Source organism: Carassius gibelio, chromosome B8 (genome assembly GCF_023724105.1).
Source record: "Carassius gibelio isolate Cgi1373 ecotype wild population from Czech Republic chromosome B8, carGib1.2-hapl.c, whole genome shotgun sequence".
NCBI lineage: Eukaryota > Metazoa > Chordata > Actinopteri > Cypriniformes > Cyprinidae > Carassius > Carassius gibelio.
In genome coordinates, this window is record NC_068403.1 from 6,162,770 (window position 1) to 6,183,061 (window position 20,292).

The window sequence follows — 20,292 nt, forward strand, 5'->3', positions numbered from 1 at the left end:
CACTCAAAGCGTGCGCACAAAACGAAAAACCCTTCAAACTGTGCCTGAATACTGAACTAAGTTATGTTTTGTGTTAATACTGTCAAACGCACAAGGTTAATGTATAGACTGTAAAAAACAGATGCATGTCTGTTTATTAGATGCGCGCAGGTCTTAAAGGGACAGTACTGAACATTCTGCCACTTCAATAAAAGGAAAAGTTTATCTGGATAACCAAACAGTTGCTGGTCCACATTAACTTTGATAGTAGGGGGGAAAATACTCTGGAAGTCACTGTGAACCAGCAACTGTTAGATTTTCCACCTTCTTCAAAATAGAGTTTATGTTTAGCAGAAGAAGAAAACTCATTCAGCTTTAAAATAACTTTTGAGTGAAGCTATAAAAAACAAAACACTAAACTTTTTTTTTGGGGGGGGGGGGGGGGTGACTTATTCCTTTAATGTTAATAATACACCAAACAGAAAGAGAGAAATCACTCAATGTTCGACTGAAAAACTTTAAAACAGTTGCTTTAATAGGATCAATGTATATTGTGTTTTATTTTTATTTGTTCATTAATTTTTTTGAATGCTCCTGCTAAATACTATTGTACCTGAAAATATAACACTGTTTATTTTTATTTGTGTAGTATGTGTATTTGTAATGTGTATCTGAGTTTTGCCATATAACCCACCTGAAAAAACCAATACACCCTACCCATCCCATGCTGATTTGCTGCTTGAGAAACATTTCTTATTATCAATATTGAAATTGATAATTTGCTTTTTCGTGTGTTGAAAGCATTTATTTGTAATAGAAATATATATATATATATATATATATATATATATATATATATATATATATATATATATATATATATATATATATATATATAAAGTCATTTTTGTTGCTTGTTTTGCTAAGATATTTAACAGCAATTAAAAAAAAAGATGTTCACAAACAGCATGAATTTTCATGCCTTTTTAAATCAAATTACAGAATTACTGACTGGTAAATGGCTAACTCATGTGATACTGTGATGTTTCCAGAGTTACTGATGTTTATTCTGCAGATACAATAAAGTTCATTGACTTTATCAGAGTATCATGTGTTCCTTTTATCTGTTCCTACAACAGTAAGCAGTCATTTATGCTTTTCCACTTCCTTTTCAGTCACAGCCATGGTTCATCTGTCACACAAAATGTTAAGAAGTTGTTTGGGATTTAAGATATTTTTAGATAATATAACTAGGTCACATAAGAACACTAAAAAAACTGCTATTGCTTTTAATACATACACGTGATATGGATGGTTTGTCACTGTAGATTGTCTGTGGTGACAAAACAGCATAAAATGCACTCATCTCAGTGAATGCTCGTTATGTGTCCTTAACTAATTTTTAACAAATTAGCATAGCTAGGTAGTCAGCTCAGATTTTTGAGCCACAGCCCATGTCATGTGCCACAACAACTACAGTAGTGAATATATTGTGTTAGTGCGCCATCTACAGGACAGGTGTAGACATGGGTATTACACATAGTGGGGTTTCTTTCAACAAGCTAAAGCATTTGGGGGACATCAGAAAGCCGCAGATTTAACCTTCTTCATTTTATCAGGATGGCAGTTAATTTCCTAATACAAGGTTGACAGAAAACACAATTATAGCAGATAGAGGGAGTTGGTATTCTGTCCAGCAGTGTTTTGCTGTTAGTGAAGATGGCGCAAGCACTGTCAGAAGAGGAGTTCCACCGTATGCAGGTACAAATCTCTTTATTTGCGCTTGGATTTGACATCAGATATAAGCTGTCTGCACATATGATAAAAGTAATTTCGGGTGAGAATATGTGCAAATGTGTTTATTTTATAGCTGAAGCTGATGTCCATCTGGGCAGATTGGGACTCTGTTAGCTGTACCCGTTAGCCTGCAAGCTAATTGTTATAAGGCCGAAAATTATTTCAGTGGACAATTACGATGTTTTCCATTAATGTGTGTAAAAGTTACGTTAATAAAATGACCTTTTGTTGAAATGACATGGAATATAATCGCTATTTGGCGAGTTTGTGACGCATACTAAAGATGTGTTTAGTTAGCCTGTTAGCACGCTAACCTGTAATTACTAACCGTTAGCACACCAAACGGCTGATATTATTGCTTTTCTACACAATAAAAGGGTTTGTACGTTATACATTTAGTTCTTTAGGCGTATTTCGTGTGAATGCTAGGCTATTAAAATGCTTATTGCTGTTATTTTGCTTCAGCATCACCTTGTTTACAACTCCAGAATCATCTAACTTACTCTGTTTCATAGCAACCAGTCTATTTAATTAAATGTTTCCATTACGTAAATAAACTCTGAATACATTGTAAAACACCGTTTTAACATGATTCATAATATAAGAGACTGTGTGATGATTTGTTGTCTTTATGGTCATTATTTCTTTTTTTTTACAGTAATCGATTATATGTATATTAAAGATCTTGTTACCTCAAATAGTATGTTTTGCTATATTAATTGATATTTTAATGTATTTCATCAGGCTCAGCTCTTGGAGCTGAGAACACAGAACTACCAACTCTCTGATGAGCTGCGGAAAAATACTGCAGGTGAGTGAAGAATGCAAACCTACATCTTTACTTATTCAAAACACTGGCCAGTTTGTTTGCATCATTAACACAAGACTGTAATTTTATTGTTATTAAAAATCAGATGTTTTATCGCACCTATTCCACTGAACCTTACATTTTCTCTGCTTCATTTTGATATAGAATCTGTTGAATTCTGTAGATTCTTTCTAAAAGTTGTGAGGGTAGCTCTCCTGTTGGTAACCGAGAGCACAATGAAATGTACTATTTTTTTTATTTTAATAATTGAATGCGCATTGGGGGAAGACATATAAAGATAGATGTTCTAATTCTGTCAGTCAAAAGCCTGGGGCCGGTTGCACCAGTTGTGTGTAACTCAGAACTTGGTCTAGTTCAAACATCATTGGGCATTAAGTCAAAATGTATGAACTTATAAATATTGAACTTAGTGTGAAAATGTGACCTAATATATGAGACAAAATATTTACAGAAGCTTAGAATACATCAGTGAGTTCATGTTTGCTTATAAACCCCAATCCTGTGTAAAATTAAAATGAATGCATTATTTTAAAACACAGATTGTATTGCATTATTAATATATAAACATTTAAAATATTTATTTAAATGCATGTCATGTGACCATGTGATAAGTGTACCATGAACATGCAAATGTGTTGTTCAGTTATTTACATATCAACTTGAGAAAATTCTTCAAATTAAATATTTTAGCCTTTAGATACAGGTGCATCTAAAAAAAAAGATTCTTTTTTTTTTAATTATTTCAGTTAAACTTTCATATAATCTACATTTATTACATGTAACGTAAAACATTTCATAAGTTTTCATTTCGATGATTAGAGCCCACAGCTCATGAAAGTCGAAAATCCAGTATCTTAAAATATTAGAATATTTACATTTGAGTTTCATTAAATGTCAATCCCTACAGTTTAAATTATGGGTATCACTTGTTCTTTGAAACCATAATAATGGGGAAGACTGCTAATTTGGCAATGGTCCAGAAGACAATCATTGACACCCTCCACAAAGAGGGTAAGTCACAGAAAATCTTTACTTAAAGGGGACGCTGTTCACAGAGTGCTGTATCAAAGCATTTTAAATTCAAAGTTGAATTGGGTAGGAAAAGGTGCTCAAGCAACAGGGATTTTTTTGATACATCTGTATATGAATTCAGACATTTTAACAAAATGCATAAAACATTTCAGCTTGTGCAGCTGTTTGTCAAAGATCACAAATCCATGTATTTGTGTATCATTGCATAAAGTGAGTTTAGTGTTTTGTTTTTAGTTATTCTGTAACTTTATTCTGTGATACAGAACTGAACAGTGTCCGTCAGAAGACCTCGAACCTGGAGAAAGAATATGTCAAAGCGCAGAAGGTAGTGGCTTTCCTTGGTTTTTCAGCAGGTCATTGCCTTGAGATAGAGGTCAAGCTTTACTGCTGGCCTTCTGAATTTGCTTTGTGTGCTGTTCTCCTGCCTTCTGCTTTAAGGGGCTGGGTGTAATTGACTGTTCTGTCTGTTCCTTTTTTTCTCCTAATGTTTCTTTTTCTTACTTTCCTACAGTAAACTAGACGGTTTGCATGCATTGCAACACAAAGTCACTAGTCTTGCACTGGTCATGTTGTAAGACAATGTAATACATTGTTTATGACTCAGCATTGCCAAACCACTCAGAAGTCTGCACGAATTGGCCCTGTGACGAAGTTTGCTAAAAAAATAGTTCTGTTCGGTTGAACCATTTTGCACAGTTCATCTTTAAAGCAATAAAAAAAAAAAAAAGAAGTACTCACCTCAGGCCATCTAAGATATAGATGAGCTTGTTTGCTCATTAGAACAGATTTGGAGAGATTTTTCATTACATTAGTTATTCCTCAGTGGATCCTCTGCAGTAAATGGGTCCCGTCAGAATGACAGTCCAAAACAGCTGATAAAATACAAAAATAATCAATTAATGTCGCAAGAAGAGAAAAGCTCTGTGTTTGTAAGAAACAAATCCATCGTAAAGATGTTTGTAACTTAAAACTGCTGCTAATATATGAATCCTTTATCCATAATATTGCTTTCTCTGGCGAAAATGTCTGAATCAGGAGAGAAAAATGTACAGATCAAGCACCATTTACAAGCAAGAGCAGTCCAAGACATTTCTAAACCAACATCTCCTTGGATTTTCATGAGAGGACTATAGGGGTTTGGACTTTTTTGCTGGGGGAAGCGGACTGGAGATTACTTGTGGATTATTGTGATGTTTTTAGCAGCTGTTTGGACTCTCGTTCTGACGGCACCCATTCACTGCAGAGGATTAATTTGTGAGCAAGTGAAATAATACTAAATTATGCCAAATCTGTTCTGATGAAGAAATCAAATCTGGTTGGTGGTATTTTATGATTGATAATATTTTAGTTAACAATTTAGTTTAGATAATGTTTTCTTTTTCATTTTCATCCTCAGGCCTTGAACAAGAGCAAGAAAGCACAGGTGAGATATCTCCATATATTAGTGTTTGTTTTTTTTTCTAAATGTAACTATTAATACATATGTAATATGATATACTGAGTGGTATGGGAAAAATCTCTGTCTTGTAACCATGCTGTATTATTCTCTCGTTTCCAGGAGGTAGATGCCTTACTCAGTGAGAATAAAATGCTTCAGGGCAAGTTACACAGTCAGGAAGATGACTTCAGACTGCAGAACAGCACCCTCATGCAAGAGCTGTCCAAGGTGCTGAGCACACACACAATATTTAACCCCTGTCATGACCATGAGCATGTGACCCAGCCACTTCATGCACAAGTATATTAGAGATCAAAGAAGTATGAGAATATAAATGTATTTCATGTCACTTTAGCAATTTCATTTGTTCTTCCTGAATAAACACATTAATTAAAAAAAAAACCGTACTGTAAGCACTAGAACAAAAGTTGCTTGATGTCATTTTTGTTGAGCAGAAGGACAGTATACCTTTGTTTCCATTATATTTTGTCACACCAAAATCAAATGAGTTTTTAATTTTTTTTTTTTACGTTTTCTGATCTTTTGCCCTATGTTTTAGTTATGTTCCCAGATCGAGCAATTAGAATTAGAGAATCGGAGACTGAGGGAGGGTCAAGGGCTGGAAGGACCCGCCTCTAGCCCCGCCTCTGGTCCAGTGGATGCTGAACTCCTCCGTCTACAGGCTGAAAACTCCGCCCTGCAGAAGAAATTAAGAGGTAAGAGAAGCTTATACATATAGTCCTTATCTGTTTTTCCTCACAAACCTTAGTCTAAGAATTCAGAAGTGAGCTTGACTATAGTGTTCTCTGTGCATCTACACAGCTCTTCAAGAATGTGCAGATGTTAATGATGGAAAAGCAGCTCTCATCGATGGATCAGCCGGCACTAATGGTGTCAAGTCAGATGCCAGCTTTTACAGTGATGACCCTTCAGCCTCAGGAAATGATCAGATTGATCAGGTAACCGATAATGGGTTTCAGTCTCACCAGGGTTGGGTTGCTGTATCGTACAGTGGAGGCTCAGAGTGAAAAACCAATGTAAAGAAATGACTGCAGCTTCAGCTGGTATAACAATTACACCATGTGCAGGAATACCAGCACTCTCAGATGACAATCGATGAAGCCATCTATACTGCAGTTGAGTGTGACTGTTATGCATCTCCTGGTGTATGTGTTAAGTTTGGTGAACAGTTGGATATTCCTAAGCGACTTTCTAAAAATACAAGTAAACAAGATCGTTTACTCAGACAGAGTATCCTAACAGTAGAGTTTCAGAGTAAATCAATTATTCAGCTATGCAGTGGCACACTCTTGATCTGGAGGAGTTTGCTGCAGTTCTCAGAGGTCATGTTTAATGCAGGGGTCACAGCTGCTGGATGAACTGTGGCCAGACACAGCAGAGACACCACCATCAGCTTTTTCTGTGAGATCAGCCCAGTAAAGGGAATATAAGGACAGTGAACTGAGTCTAGTGTTTGACTACCACACCCCATTCATTAGCATTACCAAATTTGTTAAAATGAGGGCTGTAGCTAATCGGTTAGTCTTTATATAGTTTTTTTTTTTTTACATTCCCAATACCATAATATGTGCAATTTCGTGAAATTGAAACAGAATATCCAGCGGGAAATAATCATCCTGATTGGATGATAAAAAAAAAAAAAAAAAAAGTAGGTTATGATGTTAGTGGTTAATATTATTTCCAAGCCTTATGTACTTGCCTTAAATCAGCAGGATACTTGTTAATGAGAAAGTCTAATAAAACATTAAGAAAGCTTTAGAATAACTTCTGAATCATTCACAAGAAGTCCAGGAACATTCATTAAAGCTGTAAATGGGGTCGATTTGTGTCTATATACATAGTCAGCTTTCATAAATTGCTTTCCTTTCAACATCCACTAATTTCTGTATTTACTGGGGGTTTATATATAAAGCCACTTTGTACAAACCAAACCAAACCGTTTTTTATTCGTGTTTTTTTTTTGTCTGAAGGCCGAAGTGCAAAGCGTCAAACCGGAACAGCGAGATAATGAACTGAGCGGTGAGTACATCTTTCTGACAACTTCCTTTTAAAGTTTTGACCTTATCAAACTGGCTGAAGAGTTAACAGCGTAGAACCAGAGAGGGTTTTGTTCTGGATCTTCAAATAGCAGCACAATGGTTTGACTTTGACTGAGCATCGGTTGAGCACTTCTCAAACTCAGTATTTTCGAGGTCGTGTGCATTAATATCTGTTAACGCTGGGTTTCAGAGGTGGCATTAAAGCTTCAAACGGAAATGGAGGAGAAATGCTTACTGAGGGAACAACTCCAGACACTAGAGGTAAAAACATCAGTTTTACCCAGGACAGCAGGAAACAGACAAAAGGACAAATGCTAGGATTCATTTTGCTGATGAGTGTGTATTTTTACCCTGTGTGCTAATTTTGGATGCCTTCATGCTCACCTTGCTCCAGAGAATACTTTCATATCTATGATTAAACTGGCATTTTGCAGGTCTAAATATTTGTTAATTTTTCTACGGTTGATATATAATTTGCTTATTAAAAGTAACTTATTTAAACAATTTTTTTTTGTCATTTTTGTATTTTCAATTGCTACATTAAATATTGTATTTTCAGTTGATTTATATTTTTGTTTGATTCTGACTGGTTCACTTTTCAAAGACCAAACTGTATATATTTTTTATTTTAATGTTTATACATTTTTGAACCTCCATACAAAATACTTTTCTTATTGTTTGTTTTCTTTTTCAGATGTCCAAGCAGACAGAAATCACAAAACTACAAGAAGAAAATACTAAAGTAAGTGTCCCGTGTGTTTCAGCATGTGTGCTCAATGATAAAAACGCCAGTGGTAATGCCATGTTTTAAAATTTTTTCTTTTTTTAGTTATGCGATAAGTTGAAGAAAAAACAAGAGAGGTAAGTTGCTTTTATGCTTTTATCTTAATTATTTTTATCAAGCTCTTTCATATTATAGGTTAAGTTAACTTAAGTTTATGAAATTAAATGATCATTAGTCATTCAAAGATTTGTTTAAATGATATAAATGTGTATTTGCTTGATGCTGACGAGAAAGTATTATAATTTTTGCCTTTCTATTAGTAATAATATAAAATCAGTCGTTATAATACTTTTGTGTACATTAATTTCTTTAACCATTTTATCTGATTATTAAACAGACTTCTATCTGTATTAGACAGAACTGTTAATGACAATGGTAAACCAGAGGGAGAATGTTAGCACTGTGTGCTCCAGCACTGCTGCTCTCAGCGTTGTCAAAATAAAAGTCTATCGCGCCGTCAAAATAAATGTCCCGATTCGAACACATCGTCCAAGCAGGAAAATGTATTGGCCAATACCGATATTGGCAAAAATGTCAAATACTGGTCCACCACTAGTTCTAATGACCTTATTTATTTTTTAGACCACAAAATGAGAATTAAAAAACTCATCCTGCTTGCTTACATCCACTGAATCGCAATGAATAGCGACCAACTTCAAGCAGAAAAAGAAAGTATCACGCAGTGGTCTCAGTTGACCTATGCCATATTTTCCAAGTGTTTTGGAGGCATAAGATAAGGCTGTTCTATTTTTGATTTAAATTAGGCTATTATTTAGCAAAAATACTACTCTGTATCTCAACTGTGAGCTCAAAAAATCCAGGACACTAATGAGATATTCACCTCAGAGAAGAAAGTATCTGCATAATTTCCTAGGAGCTGTGCGTTACATTTTGATTAACCTTGATTTCCTGAAATGATGCTCTGGTGGGCTTTTGCTGAAATAAACTTCTGCATTAATACAGTTTCATGAACGTACAGTCTTGCACAGAAAGACCAATGGTCAAGGCCAAGACTTTCTCTAAATAATAATTTAAGGTTCAGTTCGATTTCTTTGTTCACCAGTATCATTAGCCCTCAGAGGACTTGAATGAGCGAATCGAATGGGATCATTCTATGGCTTTGAGGAGTAGCTGTTCACTGACTTTTTTGCATTTATCCTTTCATGGTCTGAAAAATAAGAAAGACGGTCCAAGGCATTAGAACAGCACCAGGGTGTTTCATTTATTTGTGAACTGTCCAGTTGAAGAGCATATACTTCTCACCCAACGCAGTATGAAACTTTTCAGTAACACTTTATTATAGGGACCAGTTCTCACTGTTAACTAGTTATTGTTAACATATTAGCTGTTTATTGGTACTTATAAACCATATGACCGTATTCTACATCCCTAATCCTAACCAATACCTAAATTTAACAACTACCTTGCTAACTGTTAATAAGAAGCAAATTAGGACTTTGACACAAAAGTTGTAGTCAATGGTTTGTTAATAAGAGAATTGTATCTTTAAAAAAAATTGTGAGCAACTTTTCTTTATGACCCAAAATTCACTTTATCAATTCAGAGACACACACGTCTATTTTTAGTTGTCAAAATATTTGTTAATGATTTTCACCTGACTTTTCTATAGTACTTTTAATTTCTTAAAGACACACTCAAGTTTTTTTTTTTTTTTGGTTTATGCTGTGTATGTTGTGATGGCCGACGTGACAGTCGACATGATCTAGTGACATGAGCACAGCAAAACACAAGCTGTGGCAGAAATGTGCTATTCACAGCAAACTCAGCCATGTGAGTGTGCATCATCTTACACTTTATTATAATACAGCTTCATGGGAAATAACTGAGTGCACCTTTACACCTGTGCAAGACTACAGTTTGCGGTGATTAATCGAGGAAGACAGTGATGGAGTGATTTCATGCGAAACCTGCTGAGATATGGCAAAATGAAAGTTAAAGAAAGTATTAATGGACGATGTTACATTTGAACAAATGACCTCCTCAAGCACAAGATAAATGCCTTTCAGTCCTCCATTTAACTTGAGTCCTCTTTCTCTGCACAGTGGCTCTCAGCGAATCAGAATCTCTCTGTGTGATTACATCACCCCTCAGTGTTCCCTTCTAGGTATCGTGGTAACTCAGCTGTGGCTTAGAGACAGTCTCCGTGTCAGTGTAATGAGTCTGAACGTGAACTTGTTGTGCTGGCACTCACTGTAGACTGCTGTATCAGCACAGACTGCCTCCGATCCGCATCCCTCTGGTCAACACGGGCCTGTTTTCCCTGATCAGGAGATGCTGCCTGTTATTTATCACTGCTGTATGGTTTTTTTTTTTAGGGCCAGTGAGGATTCAAGTCTCTTTATGCTTCTCTTACAGCTTCCAGCAGCTACAGGTTGAGAAGGAAGCACTTTACAATGACAGCAGGTGAGAAAGACTAACCCAGCAGAGCAGTTACTTTATGATAAAGCTCAAGCAGCCTGGGGTTCTTGAAATGTATGTACCATTTATTTTCTCAATGAAGAGTTTGAAGGCTTGCACCTGAAGATGAATAGCAATTTTTTAGCAATCTACTTGCCTATAAACCAGATTGGTGGATTTTGAATCAGGACTGTGAGTGGTGTACTTCTGTCTTTGGGGCACTAAATTGCGGAGCGTATGATACCTCTGAATGTTGCAAGTTTTAGTGACAAATGGCTAAAATCCTTCTTGGTTTTAAACTGAGCAGCTTTGGATCAAGCATTTGCAAAATAATAAATGTAAATCCAACTCTTTCTGCAGTCTCAGAACGGATCATACATGTTTCTATCTGTTAAAGGAGTAGTCCACTCTCGCGCTCAACCTTAGATCATACGAGATGAATATGAATTTGTTTCTTCATTAGAACATATTAGGAGAAATGTAGGATTCCATCACTTGTTCACCAGTGGATCTTCTGGAGTGAATGGAGTCCAAACAGCTGTTTAAAACATCACAGTAGTCCATATGTAATCCACACAACTCTAGACCATCTCGTAAAGTGAAAAGCTGATTGTTTGTAAGGAACAAATCCATCATTAATGTGTTTTAACTTTAAATGACCATTTCTTGCCAAAATACAATTCTTACGGCACCCATTCACTGCAGAGGATCCATTAGTGAGCAAGTGAATAATGCTAAATTTCTTCAAATATGTTCAGATGAAGAAACTCGTCTACATCTGCGATAACCTGAGGATGTATTTGGCCAATTTAAATTTTTGGGTGAACTATTTTTTACTCACAGTCTTATTTTTCTGTGAAGTTTCTAATGCCATTTTACTTCTGGAACCCACCTCCATCTCTATATTACATGTGTTCCCATGATGTCATTTACACTCCCCCGTAATGTTTTTTCTGCTGAATTTGCCGTTTTATTTCAATATTCATCTCGTGATGCCTGGAAATGGACTCTACCGTACATTAGTCACATCAAACCCCTCATAGCATACGATGCGTTTGTTTCCACAGGACTAAAATTGATGAGATCCAACAGAGGAAAGAGGAGGAGCTCAAATCCATAAACCTTCGTATGCAGAAAGTGCAGACCGATTTAATGGCCGCTAACCAGGTGAGATCCGCTCAGGCCCACCCTGCCAAATCCCCTAATATTGAAGCCCATTTGTTGCACATCTCGCAGGGCGATCGATGGATGGCCACTAAGGGAGTATGATGATAAACATTTGCAAACCCTTGGGAGTGGGCTAAAGACAGCAGTCGTTGCCCTTCAGGATCAGACTCTGGCACTGAGGCACATCTGCAGAGATTAATGGACCGTGGACACACTGCTGCATCCATCACTGTCATACTAAAAATGCATTGAATCTTCCTGCCTGTGTGTGATTTCAGAACGTCGCTGAACTGAAGGAGCAGTTGCAGAGTAAACAGAAAGAGCACGAGATGGCCATCCATGCGCTCAAAGATCAGGTATTGCACAAGATTGGTTAAAAATTTGAAATATTCTTGACACCAGTCACTAAATTAAGCAAATTAGTGTAGTGTGGTCATGCAACCACGTTTAATATGTTTTAATATTGCATACTGCATAATATACAGTGCGGTATACAATACATACTGCAGGTTATGTTCCATTCCAGACATTGCCACAGGCACCAATAGGAAGAATACAGAAGATGAATAGTTGGTTAAAATGTTCATTTAGCATTTCTTTTAATGTTTATTCCATCACAGATGGTCGTTAGTGCATCTCCAGAGAATGAATCTGCAATTTCCGCATCTGCTGGTTCGCTGTTTACTAACAGGTTTATAAATGAAAGGAACCCAGCAATTAATCCTCATAAATTGAGTAAGATTTAATTGATAATAGGTCCTACAGATTCAATTAAATAAACCGTAAAAGGCTCATGTGGGTGTTGTTATCGGCGTGGAACACAATTACATTTTTATTGTTCCATTTACAAAATCTTTTTTTTTTTTAATTGCAGGATGCGGTTTTGTGATTATTTAGCTGTTATCATTTTCAGTGTTGTTGTAAAATGCTGTTTTTTTTTTGGTCTTAAGGTAAGTTTTTCAGTTCAACCAGAGAGGAAAACTCTGTTCTCATTTACTCACCATCACTGTATTCCAAACATGTATGACTTTCTTTCTTTTGTGAAACTCAACAGGAGAAGTTTGTCCTTGGTGTTTTTTCTCAGTACAATGAAAGTGAATGAGGACAGATGTATTTGAGCTCCAAAAATAACAAAACTGCAACATAAAACTGTTTCATAGGACTGTCATACTATATTCTGTTAGATCGGGTCCCCACACCAGATAATAATTAGGATCCAGCCCCGGACGCCAGATCCTGTCAGAAAATATCAGTTGTCTGGTATCCAAAAATACCCTAAATGAGTGTTTAACAGTCTTCTGTCAGTCAAGAAGTTGAGAAGAGCACAAACAGGAGATGAAGAGATGATGGTAAAAAAGTAACCAATCTTAGTTGCGTATGTCTCAGTGTTCAACTTTGTCTGACCAGCGCAAATTCAACATGTACTGTTAAACCAAAACTGCTTCAAAGCAACATTCCATAAACCTTGGGTTTCCATAAACATTCTCTCTTATATATCTATTCATACAGACAAAACAGATATTGAACAACAATGAGAATACATAAATAAGGACAAATTAATAAGAAATATGAAATATGGAAACCAATCAATAAACAATAAAAAAAATACTCATGATATGAAAATAAAATCGAATAATTATTAAAACCATGTGAATGACTAATGATATAAAAAATAAAAATGTGAAAATAAAAACACAACACACACACAATTTACACGTGAGGATGTAAGGATCCTTCAATTTTAAGTCTTGTCAAGTAATATCAAACTAAACCAATCTGTGATTTTATGTAAGTATTTCTTGAGTCGTAAACACATTTTTAGAGAATTTCTAGTTTTAATCGATAGTGAACCACTTTTTTACTGAAAATATATTAATGGACATTTTTAAAAAGGGTTTAAATCATATATTTATCATTAGATAAAAAATTATATGATAATTATTATTATAGACATTAATATAATTATGTATATTTTTGTATGTTAGTTGCTTTAAAGACAAACTACTTTACTGTAAACCTGCAGTGCACTGTATTTGAATATTCCAATAAGTTAGCATTCATAGCATCATTTGCCAAAATTGTTAATAAATATGAATTAAAAAGATTAACTATGAATTCAGAAGACTTAAAGTTTTAGTTTTCAAGTTTGTTGGAACATAAATGTAAACTTAAATTAATATTTATATAAAATAAATACAATTTTATAAATAAAACTGAAAAATAGAAAAAATAAAATATATAAAAAATAAGTAATATTAGGGCTGCAAACACATAGCAACAAGCAACATTTGTGTTTGGTGTAAATGACACAGAACATCTAAAGTCTTACTTAATGTACTTGTGCATCATTGTGTCAGTGTTTTATTTGTAAGAATATATATATATATATATATAATTTCTGTAAATAGATCATTGTAAATATTACACATGGCACATTTTAAGAAAGTTTGTTTAAGTGAGTCAAATAGGTTTGGAGCAACATAAGGATGAGTAAACAGTGACTGAAAATTAATTTGTTGCTGAATTATCCCTTTAATATGAACCAGAAGACACACCAGTCTTCTGCTGATTGCAAACTCTTTGTGTTTAAGGAGAAGTTTGTGAAGTTTATAATTACCCAGAGAGCAGCCTGTTTAATTGAGCGTTTATGGATGATGGTGCTCAGGATCAGCTCAGTAATTAAGGATTAGTGGGGCTCAGTGCAGGTGGCTTAAGGGCACACGCACTCCGCTGGGGACCCTGAGGGAAGGGCTCTTATACTGCCCTCAGCCCTACTGCAGGTCCTGCCACCATAAATGTCTTTCACTTCCTTGGTGAGGTCACAAATCTTAATTAAGCAGTAAGCAGATAAGGATGAAGAAGTTTTTCCATTCAGAACTGCTTGACTGGGTCTCCTCTGTTTGATGTGGATTTTCTAACTTGGCATGTTTTCTTCTCTCTTCTTTTCACTTGTTTTGGGCGTTCTTTCTTAATCATCTCTTGCTCTGATTTTCCCTCTGGCTTTATTCTTCTTGTGTTCATCTTCTCCAACACTTCCCCTACAACCCCACACTGCCACTGGACATGTCTTCATTCATCAATCATATCTCACATTCCTTCTCTGTACATGTTCCCGTCCATGTATTCTTTTTGCTTTTTTGTTTCTGTCATCTGTATTTAAAATTTTTTTTTCGAAAATATTTATATTTTGAATTTTTTTTATTAATCTTTTTTTTGCTTCATTTGCTTTTTTTATTTTCTTTCATTCTTTTTTTCATCTTTTTGTTGTTCTTTTGCTATTTTTGTTTCCATTTTGTTTTCTTCTGTATTTTTTCCCCTCAAAATGTTTGTAATTTTCCCTTTTCATTGATTACATTTTTATAAAAAAAATATATATATTTTTCATGTTTTTGTCCCATTTTCATATTTGTAATATTTTATTCTTTTAATTCATTCATTTCTTTTTCTTTTTGATTAATATCTTCTTCCTCTCATTTTACTTGATTCTTTTGTTCCTTGGTTTGGTGTTACTTTCTGCTATCTTGTCGTTCTTTCTCTCTGGGTCTTGTGGGCTGGTGTTGTGTTTGGGTGGAGCTGCAGGTAGCGTGTCAGAGCGCGATCAGTCAGGAGCAGGTGGAGGGCATGCTGAGTGAGAACGATGCTCTCAGGACAAATCTAGCAGCCCTAGAACAGGTACCGGACCATGATACAGTATCACGACCTTCATCAACCCCAGTTCCTGCATCATCATCTTCATTCAGTGACAGTGCCTGTTCTAACACACATGCTCTTTTGAACCATTCATACACGCATACTAATGTCACTTTTATAAACTTTATTGACTTTATTTATTTACTTAAAACTGAAGAAATGAACAAATCACTCCCAATTCACAACAGTTTGTTTGATGCCATATTTTCTTTTACTCTCTTCTCAGAAGAATCGTCCGTATCTAAAAATAAATTCATGGATTTTCAGAAAGTTGCATGGTTTTGGGTTTTTTTAAGGTGTAGTTGTTACAGTGTAATTATACATTTATGGATGCAGTAATATTAATTAACATGTACTTAATATATTGTTAGGATTAGGGTTTGGTGTTACTTGGAAGTAATATGCATAATTTATTGTTATTACAATAATGCACCTTGAAATAAAGTGTTACCTTGTTTTGTTTTAAAATCTTGTTTTGTATGAATTTCTAATCGCAGTGTGATTAGTGTCTTTAATGCAAGTTTCTGTATGATAACTTAAAACTAAAGCTCAAAATTGCATATTTAATTTATTGCTCACAAGCCAAAATAATGATGCTTATTTATTTCAGAATGACTTACAATGAATTTAAGTTATATATTTACATTAGTACATGCACTCCCTGGGAATCGAACCCGTTATCTTTTGTTAGCAATACCTAAATATTAATATTTAAATAGGTGTAAATAATTAAATTGACAACGTGTATAAAATATGAGACCAAAGTCCAAGAACACTCGAAGGCTGCAGTTTAAAAAAAGTTTCTATTAATAATATACTGTATTTGTCTATATGTGTTTTTGTTTAGCCTTATTTCTTTTTGCATGCGCATATGTATGTTCACCCATTCATACATTAAATATGTGTATTGCATTATGCATGAAAGTTTATATTTAGCTTGAAAGCACTCATGGGTACACTTATTACTTTGTCTTCTGTTGGCATTTTCTCACTTCTGTACTGAATTCAGACTGAATAAGACTTAAATAATGTCCAGGGGTATATATGTCGAACTCTGTGTGTGTTTTTTACAGATCCAAACAGTAAAGACTCAGGAACAGAATTTGCTGAGAGAGCAAAATCTGGCATTAAATGCAGAGCTTCAGCAGAGACGCACAGATCAGGAGAGCTTCCTGGCGCAGAAAGATGATCTCAACTCACAGCTACAGGTATTTTGGCACCTGTTAACTTTAAAACCAAATTCAATGCATTTCAATGCATGTGTATTCAGAGCCTTCATAAAAGTCATTTGACTACTGTTGATCAGGAGTCGAACCGAGCGAACAGTCGACTTCTGGAGCAGCTCACTGAACTGGGTCTGGAAAAGGACAAGCTACAGCTGGAGTTAGAGGAGGCCAGAAAGGTGACGACACGCACAATTCTTCTTTTTACCTTCTCATTTTTTTACAATTCAGTCAGTTCCCACTGCAGAAGGTGAAAGTATTTTGACGTTTGCTGCACTCACTATCTCAATCTTTATTTAAGCTTCTTTAGTGAGTCAATTCACTACTCGTTCTTCTATCAGTTAATGCTCTGATCTTTTAACCATCATAATGACTTTATTAATGTAAAAGCTGCAATCGGATTTAGCCACAAACGAGCTCTGGAATATTCCCATTTTAATTTTTTTTTACATTTTTTATTTATATATATATATATTTTTTTTTTTTCTTTTTTTTTCTAGAATCTATGATTTTTGCACCAAAACCAGTTTTTACAGTTTTACGTGATCATTTTCGTCCCTGACCTTTTGAATTAAACATGCTGTAGTAATGTAGACTATTCTGATATAACACACTTTTTAAATCCATATCAAATTCAGCACAAAAATAGAACCATGACATAACATTTTTTTAGTTTAAAGAAATGTTGGTGTTTTTTTTTTTATAGTAATGCCTGTTTGGGGAAAATTAACTAATTCTTCAAAAAATATAATAAAATGAAAAAAAGATTTTGGGGTGCAACTTGACCGACAAAGCTTTAGGCAAGACAACGGGCTTAAAGGCAAGCTTGTCTCTAATGTTCTTTGCAATATAAAATAATAAATTGCGATAATGAGATCGGTCTAAACACCTGCTCTTTCAGACTGCGGATAAGCGTAAGGTCATGCTGGATGAACTGGCCATTGAGATGGCGCAGGAGAAGTCACGGCACAAAGAGGAGCTCAGCGACGTGCGCTTGCAGCATGAGAAGGAAGTGCTGAGCATCAGGGCCCGCTATGAGAAGGAGCTCCGTGGCCTCCACGAGGAGAAGAACCGCACAGAAGAGGAGATCCGCTCCCAGCTACGAGATGAGAGAGTAAGAACCTTTGTGCATTGTAGGTTGAGACGTGAACATTCAGCAAAGCACTTAACCTCAGGTTTCTCCAGGTGAATTGTGTCTGTACAAAGTGTACTTTGGAGAAAACCCATCTGCTAAATTTCTCCTCACAGTTGTGTTTCTTCTTTGTCAGGCTCGTACCAAAGAGCTACAGGGTCTTCAGCCATATGTGGAGGAGTTGAAAGCTCAGGTTCAGTCTATGGAGGGGACGAAGGGCTGGTTTGAGCGCAGACTCAAGGAAGCAGAGGTGCTGTGTGTTTACAGCCATGGAAACTGTCTTTAGTTGTTTACATCTGGCCACATCAGTATCATTCTGACCACATGATGTCAGTGTTGTTTTTGTCATTACTGTGTTACAGTCTACACAGTGCCAAATGGCAAAGAGTATATATAGTGGATGTGTTGTTAGAAATTGAGCCGTTAATGTAAATCCTGTCAAAATGCATTCTTTTCATCATTGGACAGTTTATAGTCTGCAACTTTAAAGTTTTAAATCTAAAAGTAAAATACAAATTTCAAACTTGAAAGTAATAGTCTTTGAAACTCCAATATAAGAGCATTTCTAGCTTATTTTGAACTATAAAATACTTTAAAATAACGCTCTCGGATGTCTGGGTGATTTATACTTGAGATTGATGTGATTTGTTTGTGGTTTGAGCAGGAGACCCTAGAAAAGAACAAACTGGAGCAGTCAGAAGAGATCCAGCGGTTACAGAAAGCTAACACACTCCAGCTGGAGGTAAACTTTTGGATGTGATCATAAAAACACATTTGGTGTTTGACAGCACTTAACAGAGTACAGTCAGCTAAAGAAGATGAAGTAATGAGCGGTAAAGCTATATTTAGCAGATCTTGTCTAAACAACACATTGGTGTCTTCATACATATTCAAGTCTAAGTAACACATCAGAATTCTGTCACGTCTCATTGAGTTGATGGATGATTGCTTGACATAGAATTTTACATAATGAGCTTAAATGACAATATGAAATGCATGAAATATGTTTACCATCCATAGGTGCTTAAAAGTAAAGAATTTCTCAATAAGGTCCTGGAAACCCAAGGTTAAATCTCATAGAATTACTTTGGTTTCAGTAGATGATTCATTTATGATTCTGCTGACCTGAGCCACATGGCCAGTCCATCTCTGGCCTGACATGATTTTATCCACCTAGATCATCAAAAGTTGGATATGATATTACCGTTTAATATTATTTTTAAAATGCCTGCACAGTCTTGGTTATGTCAGCACAAAACAAAAGTTTTTTTTCAGAAGCAGAGGAAGTTGTTTTGATGGAAGATTTTGAGAACAGAACTTAGAACTTTTCTTTTGTGCTGACATAACCAAACGGAATTGTTTTGTTCAGGCTGAAACTTTTTATATATATTTTAGTTTTAGTTTAAGGAAACAGAATGGCTGGAAAAAAGGGTCGACTTCATAGTTAATATATTAACCAGTAATATTATATCCTATGTTTCAATTCTGACAAATCTATGTACTAAAGAAGTAAATTCAGAACCCATCCACAGTATATTTAAATTAAAATTAAATTACATTTATGCACTTAGCAGACACTTTTATTCAAAGCAACTTACATTGCATTTCTTCTAACATGTGTTCCCTGGGATTCAAACCCCCAACCTTGCGCTTGCTAACGCAATGCTCTACCACTTGAGCTACAGAATCACTTGAATGAATCCTCTCGCCGTTTCTTAGGCTAAAGCTGCAGAGGTGGAGGCAGTCAAACAGCAAGTGACGGAGATGCAGAAAGAAAGAGAAGAACTCAACAACACAATCAGCAAACTCAAACAGGTGTGAGAACAGAGTGGATTCTATGTGCTCTCCTAGTAGCTCTGGTGGAGCGTTTGTTCTTCAGTGTGATGAGAACCATGTGTTTTTAAGATGCTAAATAAGGCACAACTCAGATGGAGGATATTATGGGGGTGTGATTGCTGGAGCACACCAATAATTTCAAATGTGATTCAAGAACGATGCATGACTCAACAGTAGGATGAGGTTGTTCTTTGTGTGAGCATCTGGTGCCAAAATTGGGGTTTCCTTGTCTGATCTGAATATTGTAAGGATAGTTTGTTTGGACTTACTTTGTTCTGATGTTACTTGTGTCATGATTTTTATTGGATATTAATACTCAATTTATTTTTAACGCATCATAACCTACATTATACACTGCACAGATTTTTGTATTTCAAATAAATGCTGTTAATTTGAGCTATGTATTCATCAAATAATCTTTAAAAAATGTATCAGTTTCCAAATAATTTTTAAGAAGTGCATCTATTTTCAGTAATAAGAAATGCGTATTGAATGAGTATTAAATCGGCATATTAAAAACATTTCTGAAGGACCATGTGACACTGACTGGAGTAATGATGTAAAATCCAGCTTTCCACCACTGGAATAAATTACATTTATAATATATTAAAATGGAAATCGTTCATTTGAATTGTAAAAACATTTTGCAATATGGCTGTTTTCAATGATTTTTTTAAAATCTAATAAATGCAACTTGAGCATGTAAGACTTACTTAAAAAACATTAAAATATCTTATTGAACCTACACTTGTTAGCTGTAGTGTATATTCATAATTAAATTAGGGCTGTCAAATCAATGAATTTTGATTAATCGCATCCAGAATAAAGTTGCCGTTTATATACATACAGTACATATAAATATTTCTTAAATATGTACATGTATGTGTGTGTGTATTTATACATAGTG

The 20,292-nt window shown here is 35.2% G+C and overlaps 1 protein-coding gene across 4 annotated transcripts in view; it reads left to right on the top strand.

Annotated features, from left to right (window-relative positions):
* Positions 1 to 1,487: 1,487 nt before the first annotated feature.
* Positions 1,488 to 20,292, top strand: part of LOC127962954 (GRIP1-associated protein 1) — a 39,151-nt gene continuing 20,346 nt past the window's right edge. For 2 of the 4 annotated variants that reach the window (XR_008154703.1, XR_008154704.1), the window contains exons 1-21: positions 1,488 to 1,740; positions 2,521 to 2,587; positions 3,901 to 3,962; positions 5,034 to 5,060; positions 5,196 to 5,303; positions 5,635 to 5,791; positions 5,898 to 6,034; positions 7,067 to 7,115; positions 7,326 to 7,396; positions 7,830 to 7,877; positions 7,965 to 7,996; positions 10,296 to 10,343; positions 11,405 to 11,504; positions 11,783 to 11,860; positions 15,084 to 15,176; positions 16,268 to 16,402; positions 16,501 to 16,596; positions 17,319 to 17,531; positions 17,686 to 17,799; positions 18,214 to 18,291; positions 19,269 to 19,364. Coding sequence is in view for 2 of the 4 variants with exons in the window: in XM_052562572.1 (XP_052418532.1) it covers positions 1,699 to 1,740; positions 2,521 to 2,587; positions 3,901 to 3,962; positions 5,034 to 5,060; positions 5,196 to 5,303; positions 5,635 to 5,791; positions 5,898 to 6,034; positions 7,067 to 7,115; positions 7,326 to 7,396; positions 7,830 to 7,877; positions 7,965 to 7,996; positions 10,296 to 10,343; positions 11,405 to 11,504; positions 11,783 to 11,860; positions 15,084 to 15,176; positions 16,268 to 16,402; positions 16,501 to 16,596; positions 17,319 to 17,531; positions 17,686 to 17,799; positions 18,214 to 18,291; positions 19,269 to 19,364 (1,851 nt within the window). In the remaining 2 variants the exon portion in view is untranslated. The remainder of the gene's footprint in view (positions 1,741 to 2,520; positions 2,588 to 3,900; positions 3,963 to 5,033; positions 5,061 to 5,195; positions 5,304 to 5,634; positions 5,792 to 5,897; positions 6,035 to 7,066; positions 7,116 to 7,325; positions 7,397 to 7,829; positions 7,878 to 7,964; positions 7,997 to 10,295; positions 10,344 to 11,404; positions 11,505 to 11,782; positions 11,861 to 15,083; positions 15,177 to 16,267; positions 16,403 to 16,500; positions 16,597 to 17,318; positions 17,532 to 17,685; positions 17,800 to 18,213; positions 18,292 to 19,268; positions 19,365 to 20,292) is intronic. The other 2 variants (XM_052562572.1, XM_052562573.1) reach the window with 2 other exon arrangements.